The 17,811-nt window shown below is 49.2% G+C and overlaps 1 protein-coding gene across 2 annotated transcripts in view; it reads right to left on the reverse strand.

Annotated features, from left to right (window-relative positions):
• Positions 1-17,811, reverse strand: part of SLC6A11 (solute carrier family 6 member 11) — an 86,412-nt gene that overhangs the window by 61,665 nt on the left and 6,936 nt on the right. For both annotated transcript variants that reach the window (XM_049766279.1, XM_049766278.1), the window contains one exon: positions 15,672-15,762. In XM_049766279.1, coding sequence (XP_049622236.1) covers positions 15,672-15,762 — 91 coding nt within the window. The remainder of the gene's footprint in view (positions 1-15,671; positions 15,763-17,811) is intronic.

A 17,811-nucleotide genomic window follows, 5' to 3' on the forward strand; every position in this document is an offset into this window, starting at 1 on the left:
TAGAAAGAGGATTTTCAGGTGTTGGGGAGCCCTAGTGAGCTGCTATGTCCCGAGCACCCTGAGTAAAGCTCAGAGAGGAGGTACCCATCTTGGGAGAGCCCCAGAACTCCAATACTGCTGGGACTAGAGGAGGAAGAAGCAGTCAGGGAGGGATCACAGGGCACTGACCTAATCTATTCTCAGGTGTCTGGGGTTCACAGGAGAGGCTGTTTAGTGGGGTGCAGTGACCCAGAAGAGTTGCATCTCCCATAGCCCAGGTTGGAGTGGGTGAGAAGGGTTGTGGGAAAAGAGAGGGTGAGTACAGGTAGCAAAGATGGGGTGAGGGGTAGTTAGTGGGATGGGGCCACCTTCCACTGTCCCCCAGCCCTCCCTCCACTCCTTCATCCCATGAGGACTTTGAGAATCCCAAAACTGGAGCCCCTCTCTGGGATCAGACATGGTAGGATCCTCCCACCCACCCCAAGTTTTACAGTGAGAACAAAGGCTCTCCTGGTGCCACCCAGGCCGTGCCTTCTGCTATTGTCCTGGCACCAGAGAGACATGATTGACTTCAACTGGCCCAGTGGGCAACAGGCACAGGGCCTCGGGTCTCACCCAGGGAGCCTCACACCTGGCTGCTGCGAGCCCAGAGCAGGCCTATGGGAATGGGTCCCGAGGCTGGGAGGCCTCATTGGTATGTACTGAACGCAGCCCACAACACACCACCTTTTCTTTAACCTGCCACCGAAGCTGGGCATTGCCAGGGATGTGGAGAGAAGAGCTGGCACGGGGGACGGCTATAAATAGCCCCACTCTGCCTTTCTGGTCTCCCAAAGCAACGAACAAAGAGAAAAGGGCCCATCACCAAAACAAGTGTGCCTCCCTAGCTCAGCCATGCGCCAGGGCTGCCCAGACCCTCCGGAGAGAGGCAGTGAGGCCCAGGGCTCCCCACACAGCCTGTTTCCTGCCCGAGGCTGCTTCTTCCATGGGGTTGATCCCATCTTTGGGGTTTAGTCCCTCCATGGTGCTCTGCCCTGCCTGAAGATCAGTGTCTATGCACGGGGTACCATCCCCCAAGGCATGCTCTGATCCCTAGTGTCTTTAAAGGAAAAGGGGGGCTGTGCCAAGCTACTGCTCCCCAAAGATCACCAGTACTTCCAGATCCCAAGTTCCCAAATCACCATGGGTCCTGCCTTTTCTGAGAGGTACTTTTTTGTTTGTATGGTTGGTTGGTTTTTGGGATCACACTCAGCAGCACTCAGGGGTTACTACTGGCTCTATACTCAGAAATCACTCCTGGCAGGCATGAGGGATCATATGGGATGCCGGGATTAGAACCACCATCCTTCTGCATGCAAGGCAGACACACTACCTCCATGCTATCTGAGAGGTACTTTTGAGATAGTAAAAACCCCGAGAAATCCTGCAATCCAGTTCCTTCCATAGTAAGTCCCATGTGCTCATTTTCTGTTCTGAGAGGTTCCACATAAAGTACCAATGCTGCTGCTGCCACCTTCTCTGGGGGGGGGGCGCACATACCCCCAGGATGACTGTCACCAAAGACGCCAGCTCACACCTTCCAGGATGCCAGCAGGGGGACCCTCATATGCCACAAATCCAGGGAGATTCTGCTCCAGAGCAATGACCACCTACTCACACAGGTTGGACTCTCAGTCCCCCCTGCCCTGAAACTAATGAATAGGCAAATGGCGGTGCCCCAAAATGTATAAGTGTTGCTCAGCCATAAGCCAGGAAAGAAGCCATGGCACAGGGCCTTGACAATGAACAATGCAAGAAGATGACAGGAAGATTCTGAACTCCAGAGTGAGTTTGGGCTGCACAGACAGCAAAGAAGCAGAGAGAACTGATGCTTTCAGATCACTTCGAAGTCAAGAACTGCCCTTGGGGGCCTGGAGAGATAGCACAGCGGTGTTTGCCTTGCAAGCAGCCGATCTCGAACCAAAGGTGGTTGGTTCGAATCCCGGTGTCCCATATGGTCCCCCGTGCCTGCCAGGAGCTATTTCTGAGCAGACAGCCAGGAGTAACCCCTGAGCACTGCCGGGTATGGCCCAAAAACAAAAACAAACAAAAAAAAAAGAACTGCCCTTGGTGCTGGAGTGATAGCACAGCAGTGGGGCATTTGCCGTGCAAGAGACTGACCCAGGAAGGACCTTGGTTTAATCCCCGACATCCCATATGGTTCCCCGAAGCCAGGAGCGATTTCTGAGTTTTGCATAGCCAGGAGTAACCCCTGAGTGTCACCCGGTGTGGCCCAAAAACAAAAACAAAAACAAAAACAAAAGAACTGCTCTCATTCTGGCCCACATGCTCTGGACAGAACCCAGGTCAGAGGGCCTGAGTTTTTGGGTGCACAGTGGCCTGATCTAGGCACCAACTGACCTTTACCCCGACTCCTGATGCCAGCTTCAAAGCCTGTTTGAAAGCAAAGGCCAATGAGGCTGAAGGGTGAGTGCCAGAGGAGGGGACAGTGTGTATTTTTATGTGTGTGACGTGTGTCCATGGATTCGAATATATGTGCTTGATGTGTGTGTGATTGCATATGAATCCATGTAAGCATGTATGCATGAGTTCATATATGCTTACGTGTGTCTGTTTGTTTGAATGCATTGTGTGTTTGAGTGTTGTTGTGTCTACCTATGCGTGTATATATTTGTGTGTTGTTTGTGTCTAAATATACGTATAAGCGTGGAGCATGTCTACGCAGGGCCAGGCAGGGAGGTGCCACGCCCAGCCTTCCAGATGCTCTGCAGAGGGAGGAAAGGGGCACAGTGGGCTAAGAAACAGGGACTGCAGGGACTTCAGTGGCTCCTGATGCAGCAGGAAGTACCCCATGCTGGGGTCCTGGGGCCCCTCCCCAGCTCTCAGCCCCTGTGTTTCCCAGGCCTGCCCCACAAATGCTCAGATAGTTGGGGCCGGAGAGATAGCATGGAGGTAAGGCATTTGCCTTTCATGCAGAAGGACGGTGGTTCGAATCCCAGCATCCCATATGATCCCCTGTGCACTGAGCATTGCCGGGTGTGACCCAAAACAAACAAACAAACAAACAAACAAAAAATGCTCAGATAGAGCTCAGAGGCAGGAGAGTCTGACTATATGCTGGCCCAGATCCCCTGAAAAAAAAAAAGGACAAGAGCCACATATCACTGGCCCAGGTGCAAGAAGGTAGCCTGGCATGAGGGCTGTCTGGATAAAACCTAGAGCACCCCAAAACCTCTGACCCCTACCTTCTGGGTGCTTACCTGCCTCAGCTGTGTGTTGGGTGCAGCTGAGAATGGAGGGGATTGGGGGGAACCAAGTATAACTGGGGATTTTTACCTATATGGAAACTCGGACCAAACACACAGGTACAGATATCCCCTCCCTGTCCCTGTATTAAGTGGAAGAAGGGGAAAAGGAGAGGAGAGGAGAGGAGAGGAGAGGAGAGGAGAGGAGAGGAGAGGAGAGGAGAGGAGAGGAGAGGAGAGGAGAGGAGAGGAGAGGAGAGGAGAGGAGAGGAGAGGAGAGGAGAGGAGAGGAGAGGAGAGGAGAGGAGAGGAGAAAGACAGAGAGGGGAGGGCTCTGCCTGCATACATGGGCACACACTGTCAAAACACACAAGCATAGGAAGAGAGGGAAAGGCTAAAAGAACTTACAACATTACACCTGAGGGGCCAGAGAAATAGCACAGCTATTGTCTTGCATTTGTCTGACCCGAGACAGACCTGGGTTCCATCCCCGGCATCCCATATGGTCCCCTGAGCCTGCCAGGAGTGATTTCTGAGCATAGAACCAGGAGTAACTCCTGAGCGCTTCTGGGTGTGACCCAAAAACAAAAACAAAAAAGCACATTACACCCAACTATCGCTTAACCAAACTCTGGGGTCAGATGGAAAGAGGCCTTGGGGTGGCTCCTCGTGGCCTAGTTTCCTTCTTTCCCACATCTGGTCTCCTGTGCCATTGAAGCCTAGTGCCTTGAGACAAGCAAGAGGGAAGACATATTGGAAAGGGCTGGGGTGTGGGGGGCAGCTTAAGGGCTTTTCTGGGCTCTAAAACCTTCTCCTAAGTCCTCTTTGGATTTTCTTTCCCCCGATTTGCCCGGAGTTCCCAAGTGGGGTTTCAAGCCCAGATTCTGGGCTGTGGAATGGTGGGGCATTGGGGCAGGCATGCCCAAAAATATGATGGGCAGTAGATGAGGCCCATCAGAGAGGAATCCAAGACATTGTTGGCTGAGTGCTAGTTCCAGCAGACAAGAGACACTGAGGACCATCCCACTGCAAAGCACCCCTTGTTTTCCCCCTGGCGAGTAGTGGAGTCAGGGCAGTGTAGGGTACAATACAGAGGGACATTCACTCCTGCTTGCCCTGACCCACTCCCCACTGTCTCCCAGCAGGAAGCAAAGAGCCCCCAAGACCAAACATTCTCAGAAAACTTCTACCTCGCTTCTGTGGGAGACACCATCTGGGAGAACCTCACAGCGGTTCCTGAAACAAATGTTTGACCCCCAAACCCAGACCCAGGAGTAACAGACACTTCTGATACACAGAGACTCCTCCAGTTCCCAGCTGGCACCAGCTGCGGAGGGGCTAAAGTGAGGAACCCCAAAGTGAAGACACAGGGTGAGGCAGATTTTCACCATCACCCCCACAACCCACATCACTGTAATTCACACATCACCCCTGTTCCTTGAAAGAGGGTTCGGAGCCCAATCATCTAGCCCTGTCTGTAGTTCTGGCTATTCTCTGAGCCCAGAACCCCCCAGAGTTTAAATGTGGAGGTCCAGCTCAGGCAGGATCTGGGGGGGTGGTGCAGGCATCTGTGACCCTCAGCTTCCTCAGCCTCCTTTCTGGGTGGTTGAAGCATGGGTAGGAGTGAAGGCTACACTTTGAGGAAGTCACAGAAACCTGAGCAGGGGGTGCTGGTTGGTCACTGCTATCTCGTCATCCCTCTCCCCTATACAGTGCTAACCCGGAAAGTCATCCCCAAATTGTCGCTTCCTCCTTTCTGGTAAGGGGGGGCTGACCCTGGAAGGCAAGTTCAATTTATTTTTTTTTAGCTGTAACAAGTTGAACTCTGGAATTACTCCTGGCTCTGCACTCAGAGGTAGTTCTTAGGGCATAAGATACCTTGGTTGGAACAGAGGTCAACGCATCTGAGAACAGGACCTCACCCACTGACTGTAATAGGGGATTTTAATTTTGGTTTTTGAGCCATGCCTAGTGGAACTCAGGAGTTGCTCCTGGCTCTGAGATCAGTGATCACTCCTGGTAAGACTCAGGGTCCATTAGGATGCCGATCCCCATTGATTGTGTGCAAGGCAAGTATTATGGCTCCGGCTCTGAATTCTATTTCCGAATTTGGGAACTTTGGTCTCCAACAGAGAAGGTCAGAGGATAGCAACGAAGCAACAAGGGCTCTTGGGTAGGAAAGGCCTCAGAGACATTGGCTTGAAAATAGATGCTGTCCTGCACAGCCTCTGTTCATTTCTGACCCTTTTGGGGTGCCAATGACAGGGTGAGCATCAAACAGGGATACATAACTGAAAGATTTTCTTTCCTATGTCTACTTTCTCAAAAGCACGCTTCCTACCACTTCCTCAGGGACCAAACACATGCTTTGGTGATTCTTAAGAGACTACCCTTCCTTATTTCTCTAATATATAAATAATTGCATAATATGCATAATTGCATATAAATAATTGCATATTGAAAAAGATTAAAAATAATATCTCATATCTTCTTTTTGTTCCATTCATCCTTATTATCTTTCCATCAAGCTGGTGTCATCCTACCAAATAAAATACATGCAATTTTTGCATTGCTCCCTGTGAGAGGGATCAGGCCCCAGGAATCTGTGACCCTTCTACCAGGCTCGTGTCCTGGGGAGTGCAGAGATACAAGCTTTTAAGGGTCTGCCAGCAGCTGTCTGTGCACTTCTGGCCACCAGAATTATGTGAAACATTGACCCACATGTGGCTTGGTGCAAAGCACAGTGACCAGAAGAAGACATCATAGTTGGGGAGACAGCTTGGCAATGAAGTTCAGGAAGTCACAAAAACTCAGAAATGTCTGAGAGTTCCCCAGTCTGCCAAACCCCCAACTCCAGGCTAAAGGCATCCCCAAAAGCCTCCAGCTGGGATCCATGGAGAGAAGGAGCATGAGATGACTCAGCAGGAACAAAGACCCGATTAAGACGCTGGATGGAGAGAGGACTCAAAGTCCCTGCTCCGAGGCAACGTCCTAGCAACAAACTCTTATCGGCTGTGAAAGTCCAGCCAGAGTGGCAGGAACAGGCTGGAGTTAGCAGCTTTGCAGCTCTGCAGAGTGACCCCCATATGCACCCCATCCCAGGGGCACCTACATCTATAAACTCTGCCTATATAACCAATTTCTTTTCTTTTACATGGCAGGTCTCTCTGTCTCTGTCTTTCTTTCTCTCTCTGTCTCACTGTCTCTCTGCCTATATAACCAATTTTTTTTCTTTTACATGGCAGGTCTCTTTGTCTCTGTCTCTCTTTCTCTCTCTGTCTCACTGTCTCTCTGCCTATATAACCAATTTCTTTTCTTTTACGTGGCAGGTCTCTGTCTCTGTCCTTGTCTCTCTCTGTCTCTCTTTCTCTGTCTGTCTCTGTCTCTCTGTCTGTCTCTGTCTCTCTCTCTCTGTCTCTCTCTCTCTCCTCACCTCAGTTCTAAACAAAGTCACTTTTTCCCTAGTTCATCTTCCCTTGAAATTCCTTTCTGAGACGAGACAGTGAGTGAGTCTGAAGGTACAAACAGATCAGAACTGACTCTTCCCTTCCTGACAAAGAGCACAACCCAGCCCTGTGGTGCTGTCCCAAACTGGGGTGTAGGGACCCATTTCCACATCCAACAGAGTTGGGGTGAGTTATGGGAACTACAGGCAGCAGTTATGCCGGCTTCTCCAGCCCTGACCTCTCCCTCCACCCTCCACCTTCACAAGTCAGAGAGGTGCAAAGTGACTCTGCCATGACACCTCTACCCCCATTCTACAGTTCCTCTCTGTACCCCCTGACAGCAATAATCATTTCCAACTGGACGTGTGAACATAGCAAATTTGTTTGCCCCTGGTGTTCTCACAGTTGACGACAGTGGCTATTTCTTGTCTGTCCACTACATACTGAACAATTAGGTCAAAAACCTGTACCCCTCATTTTGGGCAGAGACAGGCTTGAGCTTGTAAATCTCCTAAGAGTTAGGTTGGGGTCCCCACCTCCTTCCAAAGTTTTGTCCCAAGCAGTCACCCCCATTTCCTCTCTCACATTAGGTTTTGGGGATGGGGGAAAAACTATAAGAAAAAAACTCTGAGAAACCAACTCAAGTCCCTTTCGGGGTCATGCAGGGCAAAGCCCCTGAGCAGGTCTGGGGCAAACACCAGGATTGTGTGAAGCAGTGTTTGACCAGGGGCTGTCTCTGAGTTTGGGGCTGGCAACGTGGCCCTCCTCAAGCCCCTCAAGGACAGGTAGAGAAATGGAAAGATTTTCTTCAGCCTGTTTCCTGGCTGATGTAAGAATTAAAGGACATGAGATGAACAAAACACATTTGTATAATAAAGAAGGAGCAAGGTGGTATAAGGGCTATGAGAGGCTCATAATAATGATCAGTATCTCACTGGGCGGATCCCAGGGATCCTATATTTATGCTAGTGATGAAAGAGGCAGGTTTGTAGTCTCAATTGCTTGAATTCTAGTGGTGTCAGGAAAAATCTCAAAGAACAAGCAAGAAGCTCTCTCTTTCTCTCTCTTCCTGCCCTCTTGCAGTGCCGGATGATCACCTTGGGTCGCCATTTCCATGCTGCCTTCCAGAATCATTGCACACCAGGCTCACACCTCACACCCCCTCAGCAGCTGTGGTGGGAATGGAGATCTGGGTTTCTCTTTGGGTGTCCAGCGATGGATCCAAGGGTCTTGTGTGCACAGAGCTCATGTCCCAGCCTGAATGCTGCCTGAAGTGCTCGTGCCTGCACAAGTCTTCTAGAAAAGGACTAGAAATAGGACCATGAGTTGCTGGAGGAGCTGCACGAAGCTGCAGGGAACTCCATAGATGCATGAGGTTGTTGGCAGCTGCAGTCACGGAAGCCCCAAGGAGGCAGCTCAGGGGGTGGCCAGAGGTCTAGGCCATCCTTTTGCTCACAGAACTATTTCCCAGTTCTGCTTCTTCCCTTCTGCTGATGAGAGCACAACCACAACATCCCTGCTTCCTGTAGACACCTCACTTCCTGCATCTCTCCTTAGCCAGTGCTTGGAAGAACCTGATCTGGTTGAGAGAAGCTCTGGAACCTACAAACTGCTTAGTCCCTGGGAGACACTCCATGCACATCAGTGAACCCCTAGTGTACCTTCCCCACTCCTTAGCTCAGTCTCTCAATGCCCCCTCCCAATGCAGGGACCTCACTGGAAGCATCTAAAGTCTCTGCACAAAGTCCAGGCTGGCATAGCACGCACGGACTTCAACACCGCCCGCAAAACCCTGCTGACCACCCACAAGCAAGAAGCTTGTGCGAAAGAACGCAGAGTCCTCAGCTTGGCTTTCTCCCAGAACCATGCTGGCACCTGTCACCTACCATTTTCAAAACTCTCCTTTTCTTTTTTAGGTTTTCTTTTGTTTTGTTTGGAGGCCAGATCCAGCCATGCTCGTGTGTTACTCCTGAGTCTGAGCTCAGGAATTACAATTCCTGACAGGCTCGGGGGACCATATGAGATGTCAAGGATGGAACCCAGGTCAGTTGCATGCAAGGCAAATAAATACCTGACCTGCTGTGTTATCGCTTCAATCCTTCTCCATTTTGTTTTTGGTTTTGGTTTTGGTTTTTTGGTTTTTGGGCCACACCCGGTGACGCTCAGGGGTTACTCCTGGCTATGTGCTCAGAAGTCGCTCCTGGCTTGGGGGACCATATGGGACACCGGGGGATCGAACCGTGGTCCGTCCTAGGCTAGCGCTGGCAAGGCAGACAACTTACCTCTAACGCCACCGCCCGGCCCCTCCATTATTTTTTTGAATATTTTCTTTCCAAGTTTCTCCCTCCAGGTTCAGTAACTCCCAGGAAGGAGGAGACTCTTCCTCTCTCTGGTGAACAACAAAGAGCCTGGAACTGTCCAGAATGACTGTCTGAAGAGAAGAACACTGAGGATCACCCAGAGAGTGGTAGATGGCAGAGGGACCTTAGCTGAGAAGGCAGAGCAAGAGCTTGGTCTGGCGTCTGTTGTCAAATCCATTTTGGTGTTTTGAGCCCCTTTCTGTGTGCAGCATCTATGGGCCTTATCCCCACAAACATTCCTGCTTCCAAGGAAAGCTACCACTCTGAATGCATCCAGAGAGGTAGATGGAGGCCTTCCTGGTCCCATTTCCTGGCCTCAGCTGTATAATTCGCCCCAACTGTGCCATGATTCATGCCAGCATGTTGTGTCCAAGAAAGGGGTGTAGAGTCAGTGTGGCCAGCTGAACCAGTGGGTGTTGCTGGGCTGGGTTGTGACTCAAGGAGAGGGATTGGGGAGCTTCTGAAGGTGTTGTCGGGGTGCAGAGGTGGAGTCAGGCTGCACTGAGCCTCAGAGCTGGGACTCAGACCTCAGGATTCTTCATCTCTTCTCAGTTCCAGGACATCAAAGATGTAGGCAGGTAGAACGCCTAGTGCCAGACTCCATCTCATGGATGGAGATCAACTGTGAATAGGGGCTCTTTCCATGCCTTTAACCCCCCAATAGGCCTGTGAGCAGTCCTGAAGAGACTGTACCTGGGATAGTGAGGCCTCATGTCTTACTCTCAGAGGTCCTGGGGTGTCATGCCCTGTCTTCCAGATCTGTCCCTTGCAAGGTCTTACCATCATTTCTGATTTATGAATGAGGAGCTTAAAAGTACCCAATTCATCCATCTACTCTTTCATTCCTGCCTTTTCAATTGTGTTCCTGGGGTATTCCATGTGCTGACAGGAAGGGACAAATAGAATAGTCCTTATTGATGGGGGCAAAGATGAGAGAGAGATGAGCAGACCCACAGATCTAGAGAGAAATCTCCTAAAGGAGGGAACAGCAGAAACCTGAGACAGGCTGTGTGTCCAGGAAGGATGACAGGGATGGCCAACGAGGAGGAGGAGCTGGGTGGAGGGGAGATGGGGATGGATCCGGGGTTGGGGGGGCGGTCGATCCAAGGCCTTACCAAAGAAGATTCGGTCGACTTCAGTGGAAGTACAGTGGTGTGCATTTTAGTTTACAAATTCTATATCCAAAGCAAATCAATTTACGAGGCCAGGAGATTTGGAAATCTGGAATTCTCTAAGACTCCTCCAGTAAAGATAAGCCAGAGTGACAAGAATACAGATAAAACGACTGCCACAGAACTGAAGTGGGATGTACTCCACACAGGGCACAGAGGGCAAGTGTGAAGGAGCCAGACCAGCTGCCCCATAGCAGCTAACAAGGCCAGCATGGACGGCCACAGATGTTCAGGCTGAAGGGCCTGAGATAGGCGGTTGCAGGCGACCGCTATCCAGAAAAAAGTTGCAAAGCCAGTGCCAGACCCGACCACACACAGGCCATGCCCAGCAGCAAAGGTTTTTAATCCATACACAGAGGCTGACGGTAACCAGTACCTTATGGGAGGTCCCCCATCCTGGACCGGGTTGGGTTCTCAAGCCATCACCCTGAAAGAGGAAATAAACCTTTCTACAATAGGAGGGGATGTTGCCCATGTTTGTGGGGGAGCCTGAGCCAGTTGTGAGCAGGCCATGGGCCCCTATAACAAATTCTTGGGTGACCTACAGGCTTATCTCTGCTTCTGGACATAGGATCTCTCCCATCCAACTAGTGAAAGAACAAGCTAGAGGCAAGGTAGCTTCCTTGGTCAGGTAGGCTTGTCCTATGCTGCATCTTGCAGGCAAAGGCCATGAGACACATTGACATGGTAAACGGTAGGTGCATGAGGACCCTGGAAGAAAAGTCTCTTCTGGGACACCCGTTCCAACATTCCAGTGGTGGGAAGAAGTTGCCTGGAAGCTGCCTGTTTGAACATAAGCTCCACACCTGCAGAAACAAGGGGCTGAATTTTGAGGAGAGCATCCTTCTAGCTAGTACTACCAGCCTGGTGAGTTCCAGGATTTCCAATGATTCCATAGGAGAATACATGACAGGGCCCAGGTTCGTCATAAGCAAATGGATTTTCCCAGGGAGACACAGAGTATTCCGACTTTCTCAGCACCATCACTCCTAGATTTTCAAGGGTTGCTGTGAACACCTCACTGTCTCTTTCCAAACTCGCCATGGAGAAACTTGGAGCAGCATAACCAGACAGGAGCTTCCCCAAGACGAAGAGTCCTGGTCGTGGCCTAGCACCTTCAGGATGGAAATTCAATGGCAGACTAGATGGTACCCTCTGACAGACAGCCAGATCCCACCATCTATTCTCTGGGTGCATTGACCCTGAGCAGTCATGCAGCAGGTGACAGAGCTGAACTTACATGAGAGAGGACACACCACCCCTCCAAACAAGAGGGAAGGCAGACATGACAAAGCGTGCCCCCCCCAGAGATTGAGGACAGACTGGCTGGCGCCTTCTCACCAGAGCCCACACTGACTCTTTCCCTTCAGGCTTTCTAGAATGTGGGGCCACTTGCCCGCCTCTTCCATCCTCACTGAACATATCCAAGGGTCCATATCATAGGAGGTGAACCCTAAAAGTGCCAATTTTCCACAGCCTCATAGAACTTCATTAGTACAAATGATGCTTTGATGGCACTTTTGTGAATGTCATATGGGAAGAATGATGCTATCAAGAGTGCAGGCATGAGACCACATCCATTGGGAACTGAGGAAGGATTCTTCAAGAGTTCTGCAGAAACCATACACATGTTCATGTCATTTCTCTGAGGAGTTGGCTGAGGGTAGGACAGGCCACACAGACATCTCCCCCACAATACAGCATTTTCTCTCTCTTTCTCTCTCTCTTTCTCTCTCTCTCTCTCTCTCTCTCTCTCTCTCTCTCTCACACACACACACACACACACACACACACACACTGTATGGTCATGTGGTCATGTGAGAAGGATCAGGAGCATGCCCTTGAAGCAGGGAATTCAAACAATCATTCTATAGGGACATATAAAGAGCATTACTCTTGGATGTTTAGAAAGACCCCAATGACTAGAGAGGAATACTGTATTCACAGAAGGCATGACTCACACATAAAGATGCAATTTTCATCAACAAATCTACACTCATCCCCATGCAGAGTTTTGTTACAAATCATTGTGGTCTTGTGTTCAAGTTCAGTTGGAAAACCATTGTGGAAAAATTAAAAAAAAAAAGTCATGGGGCCGGAGAGATAGCATGGAGGCAGGGTGTTTGCCTTGCATGCAGAAGGAATGTGGTTCGAATCCTGGCATTCCATATGGTCCCCTGAGCCTGCCAGGAGCAATTTCTGAATGTAGAGCCAGAAGTAACCCCTGAGCGTGCTGGGTGTGACCCAAAAACAAAACAAAAACAAAAAAAGTGCACAGGAGTACTAGCCTAACTAGTCCACAGCTTACAGTAAAGCTAGAAGTGTGGGACCCTTGGAGGACCCAAGAGAGATTCCCCCATGCTGGTAATGCTTTAGGAAATAGCATCAAAAATCAGTAGGGATGGAATAAATAATTCAGTCAGGACTTCAGGAGAACTTGGCTCTTTATATACAAATATAATTGGGGCTGAGAGAGAGTTCAAAGGTTAGCACACATACATAGTGCATTCCCAATACAGGTTTGATTCCTGGCACCTCCTGGCTCTGAGTGTGACCTTGAAGTCTCTCAGCACCTCTAGTGTGGTGCCAGGAAATCACTGCCACCACATGACCTGACCAGCTCTGCATCTCTAAACCCTTACATTGATTGAACTGCCAGTTAGTTTAGTTAGACCAAAAATAGTAAAATAAGAAATAAAATAAAATTGGATTGCTATTTAGCATCATCATGTGCAAACATTTTTTAATTCAAATAAATAAATTTCAAGTAGGTTATATTCCTAAATGGGGAAAAGTAGAAAAATGCGAAACTCAGAGGAGACAGACAAAATTAACAAAATTTACAACTTTGGGAAAGAAAAATGTAACTTAAATTAAGACAATAAACTGAGGGCCCGGAGAGATAACACAGCAGCATTTGCCTTGCAAGCAGCTGATCCAGGACCAAAGGTGGTTGGTTCGAATCCCGGTGTCCCATATGGTCCCCCGTGCCTGCCAGGAGCTATTTCTGAGTGGACATCCAGGAGTAACCCTGAGCACTGCTGTGTGTGACCCAAAAAACAAAAAACAAAAACAAAAAAAAAAGACAATAAACTGAAAAGTCTAAAAGAAAAATAATCAAATCTGACTTGGATACAGCTGAGACGCTTGAAGACTATAAATGAGGGAAATTGCAGGGCAGAAAAACTATAGATATCAAGATTCATAACCCAGCATGGATTCCTGTCTGTAAGAAATGATTTGAAAATGAAAGGAAACAGAGCAGAAAACCCAGAAAGATTTTAAAAGAAGAAAAAAAAGGATGTTCAATATCACAATGAAAGGGATGGAATTTTTTTCAGGGGGTGCTTCATAATCAGTGCTCAGGGATCCCCTCGGTCACTCCCAATGACTCAACCAACCAGGCAAGTGTATCAGTCTACAGATGCAGGTTGGCCTACTTCTGTGATCTAGGGGTCCATCAGCGTTGTATCTGCTGATGCTTAATGAAGAACCATCTGTGTTGAGAATCTCAAACCGGGTCAGCCACAAGCAGACAAGTGCCCTAACCCCTGTACTGCCTCTCTGGCCTGAGGAATATCAAATTGAAATGATGGGATAGTATTTCGCCTCTAGCACAGAAGCAAATTGACAGACTCTGACCAGCCCAAGAACTGTAGATGGAAGCAGACTTATACCTTCTGGTTTGTAGAGTAAACTAGATCAAGTCCTTTAGAAAGGAATTTGACATTACTGATAACATCGGCAGTGCATTAACCCAAACACCCAGCAATCCTTCTCAGGATGAGGCCTGGACACTCTCATTGATGTCCACAGAAACACAAACAAGATTTGCATCCAGCGTACGCAGGCTGACAGAGCATAATGGGAGACTAAACTACTCACATGCTGGAAGCCAGTTCAACCCCATTCAGTCTGTGCATGCAGTGAGGACGGAAGCAGGAGAAAATTAAGGAACCAGAGTCTTACAGGAATCATGGATACACCAAAGGAAACCAAGATATCATTTATACAGGGCATAAACCCCTCCCCAATCTCTGCCTGGGGGAGTCAAAACCCAGCATCTATTATACTGCTTCTAATTTGTACAGGGGAACTTTGTGGCAGGGCAATACTTGGGATATTCAGGAATCCATAGATCACAGAAGCTCCCTGGGCAAGGCTGGGAAGCACATCTGGCAAAATACCTTCCCCACTTCTGGGGCCCGGGATGAACCAAGGACATAGGCATGTATGAGAGAATCAGGGGACCCCAGCCTCACTCTAACCTCAACTTTCCTGCACCCTCTGAAAGGAAGCAGCCATACTCTGGGATACTCCAGCCTCTTGGAAAGCCAAAATTAATTAAATAAATCAGCCCAAACATCCCATTGCAGGTTTACTTGTCAACTAGATAGTCCATGTTTGATTCATTCTCTGTGATGCTCTGGGGTCAGAGAGAAAGTAGAGGTTGGGTACAGGTATACAGTGGTGAATCTCCATACCAGGCTAGAGAGCCTGTTGACTGAAAATAGGCTTCTTATTTATTTGTTCAAAATAAATATCTGGTAGCTGAAGAGATAGAATGTCAGGTAGGTGCTTTGCCTTACATGCGGCTGACCCAGGTTTGACCCCCTGTACCCTGTAAGGTTCCCTCAAGTCCATCCCGGAATGATACCTGAGTGCTTAAGTAAACCCTGACCACAACTGCCTGGTGCTCATCTCCTGCTCCTGCCCCAAAACCCAACAACAACAAAAAATGGAAAAGAGTGTCTGAACTGCCCTTTATTTGGGAGGGGGGTCACACCCAGCAGCGCTCAGGGGTTACTCCTGGCTCTAAGCTCAGAAATCATTCCCGGCAGGCTCCGGGGACCATATGGGATGCCGAGATTTGAACCACCATCTTTCTGCATGCAAGGCAAACACCCTTCTTCCATGCGATCTCTCTGGCCCCTGAACTGTCCTTTTTGAGGAATATGGAACACCCCCATGTTCTAAAGGTCTTTGGACACTATCAGCAATTCTCAACCAAATAGGGTCAGCAGTACACTACAAACTTCCAAGGATGTGATACTACTTGGGCCCAGGATCTTGGGGCCACTCCAGGGCTGGAGACCACTGGTGATGCTCAGAGAGCCATGTGGAGCAAGGAATTGGGACCAGACCAGATTCCTGCCAGGCACTGCTTTATCTCCTAGCCACTCTCATCACTTCACCAAACACTGGCTGCCCTCAAAAGCAACTGGACACAGGGACAAAACTGGTGAGCTACTGTCCAGCGCCCTCTGGTAAATCTCTGCCCACTTCACACTTGTTTCACCAAAGCCCAGTGCTCAGAGCTGCCAAGCAGTTCAAAGATGGAGGGAGGTTCCTTGCACTTCAGAATTCAGGACCTCTATTGGGTAGAGCAATGAGATCACAACTGACATAGGATAGATGCCCGTGCCCATGGACAAGATGGGGGTGAAGGGCCCTGTGGTTCCCACTTACTCCCAAAACTCCATGACAGGGGAGGTGGCGTTCTGCAGGGCCACATGACTGTGATTGCTGGCATTCAACTTCTGGAACTCCACGCAGCGTTCTGTAGAAAAAACAAAACAGAGCAGGAGATGAGCATAAGGCAGACCAGTCTGGAAACATGCAGAGTTGATGGTGCAACTGGGCAGCTTAACTTCACTGTTCCAAGTAAACACACTTCAAAGACACCGAAGAGAAAATCATTAACTTACATTCTGGGAGAGGTTTGGAAGGACAGACAGTGGTGCTGTGGGGTGGGGGAGAGGGTGCCTTGGCACTTAGTACAACTCACCTAGTCAGCCCCAAGCCCTTTTTTTTCCCTCTCCAGGACCTCCCTCCTTGCATCCTGCTATTTAGGGGGATCTTAGGGAGGCAAGAACTGGGGGTGAAAGAAATCTGCTGTCCCCCAAAGGAAGAACTGCAAGTAACAGTCCCATTCTCTTCCTGGAAGAAAAGCAGCCCCAGAAAGAGGGAGAGAATAGACAATGTTAGCAGCTGTGTACAGAGGCCCCCCAACTCTTCCACTTCCCTCATATGGACCAGCTGTCCCAGGAAAGGGTCCACAAATGTTGTCTCCTCTTACCTCAAGAGGAACGGAAGTTAAGGATAGTTGAATCTCAGGGAAGGGATGGTGAGCTCATCCCAGAAGACTCCTCGCAGGTAGCCATCTTAACCCCCACCAGGGGGTGCTAAGGCAAGAACAGAAAGGTCCTCCAGGGACCTACCTTCTCTAGTCTGCATTTATTTGGAAGAATCTAGGGTTCAGAACCATCAAGGAACCCACATCCAAACCATGTCCCCTTCTCCAAGGTCTCACCCCAGGAAGAGGCAGAAGTAGAAATCATCTCCAGATCAGTTCCTTGTCCTTTACCTGGTGACTGTCTTGTATTTTGTACTACAAGGTATTAGGGCCTTTCTGAGGCCCCCTTGGGTCTCTCTGTGGAACCTCAGAGTCTCTATGGGACTTAGGCCTCACTGACATGCCCTGAGCCTCTCTACAGGACCCAGGCCTCTCTAGGATTTTTGGATGTCTCTATGAAACCTAGGCTTCACTGGCATACCCTGAACCTCTCCAGAACCCAGGCCTCTCTAGGATTCTGGACGTCTCTATGGGACCTCGCCCTCTCTGGGACACCTAAGCATTTCAATGGGACCTAGGCCTCTCTAGGATGTCCTGGGTCTCTCTATGAGTCCTTGGCTTCTCTAGAATTCCCAGGCATCTCTATGTGAGCTAGATCTCTCTGGGGTACCCTGAGCCTCTTTATGGGACCCAGGCCTCTCTAGAATCCCGGTGTCTGTATGGGACTCATGCCTCTCAAGGATCCTGTGTGTCTCTATGAGACCTTGCCTCTTTAGATTTCCCAGATGTCTCTAGGATGCCCAGCTTCTCTATGGGAATTACCTCTCTATAGGACGTTGTGGGGTCAGAGATCCATGTCTGTAAAAAATCTGTCTGCAGAGATAATGAGGTTGGCACGCTGGGAGCATGTGAGGGCAGTGCCTCACATATCCATTTATGTCAGAGCCTCTGCACCCACCCAATATGGAAAGAGAACCCAGGACATGGACCTTCTGTTCACATCTGGAAAGCTGAGGCAGAAAAAGTTCTGCATGTGAGATTTCATTGGTCATGGAGAGAGAGAGAGCTGAGAAAACCCAAGTGGGCAGAGTTTACAAGTGGATGCCTCTCTTCTTCCTCCTGTCATAGCAGCTCCAGTTCTGAAAGGAGGAACCTGAATTGTCCGAAACCCCAGGAGCAGACACCCAGAGGTGCCTTTCCTGGGTGTCTTGGAGGTGTGTTAACTTGGAGAAGAGTCAACAAGAACCTCTAAAATCTCCATCATTTTTTTCCTGGAATAAAGAACTTTTCTGAGACACACAAGATTTTCAAGGGTGTCCTGTAAAAATGATATTTAATTCCTCACAAACATGATTCAAAGTCCTGGTCCTTCTCATATCTCTCCAATGATAAAGACAGAAGTTTAAAATCACAACAAGACCAGTGATATCACAAGCCCATCAACTCGAAGGCAGCTGTGAATGGGTGTGCAGTACCACACCATTTTTATGAAATTAGATGGACAGGAAAGAAGGGTGTGGGCAGATGTGGTGA

This window comes from Suncus etruscus, chromosome 20 (genome assembly GCF_024139225.1).
Source record: "Suncus etruscus isolate mSunEtr1 chromosome 20, mSunEtr1.pri.cur, whole genome shotgun sequence".
NCBI lineage: Eukaryota > Metazoa > Chordata > Mammalia > Eulipotyphla > Soricidae > Suncus > Suncus etruscus.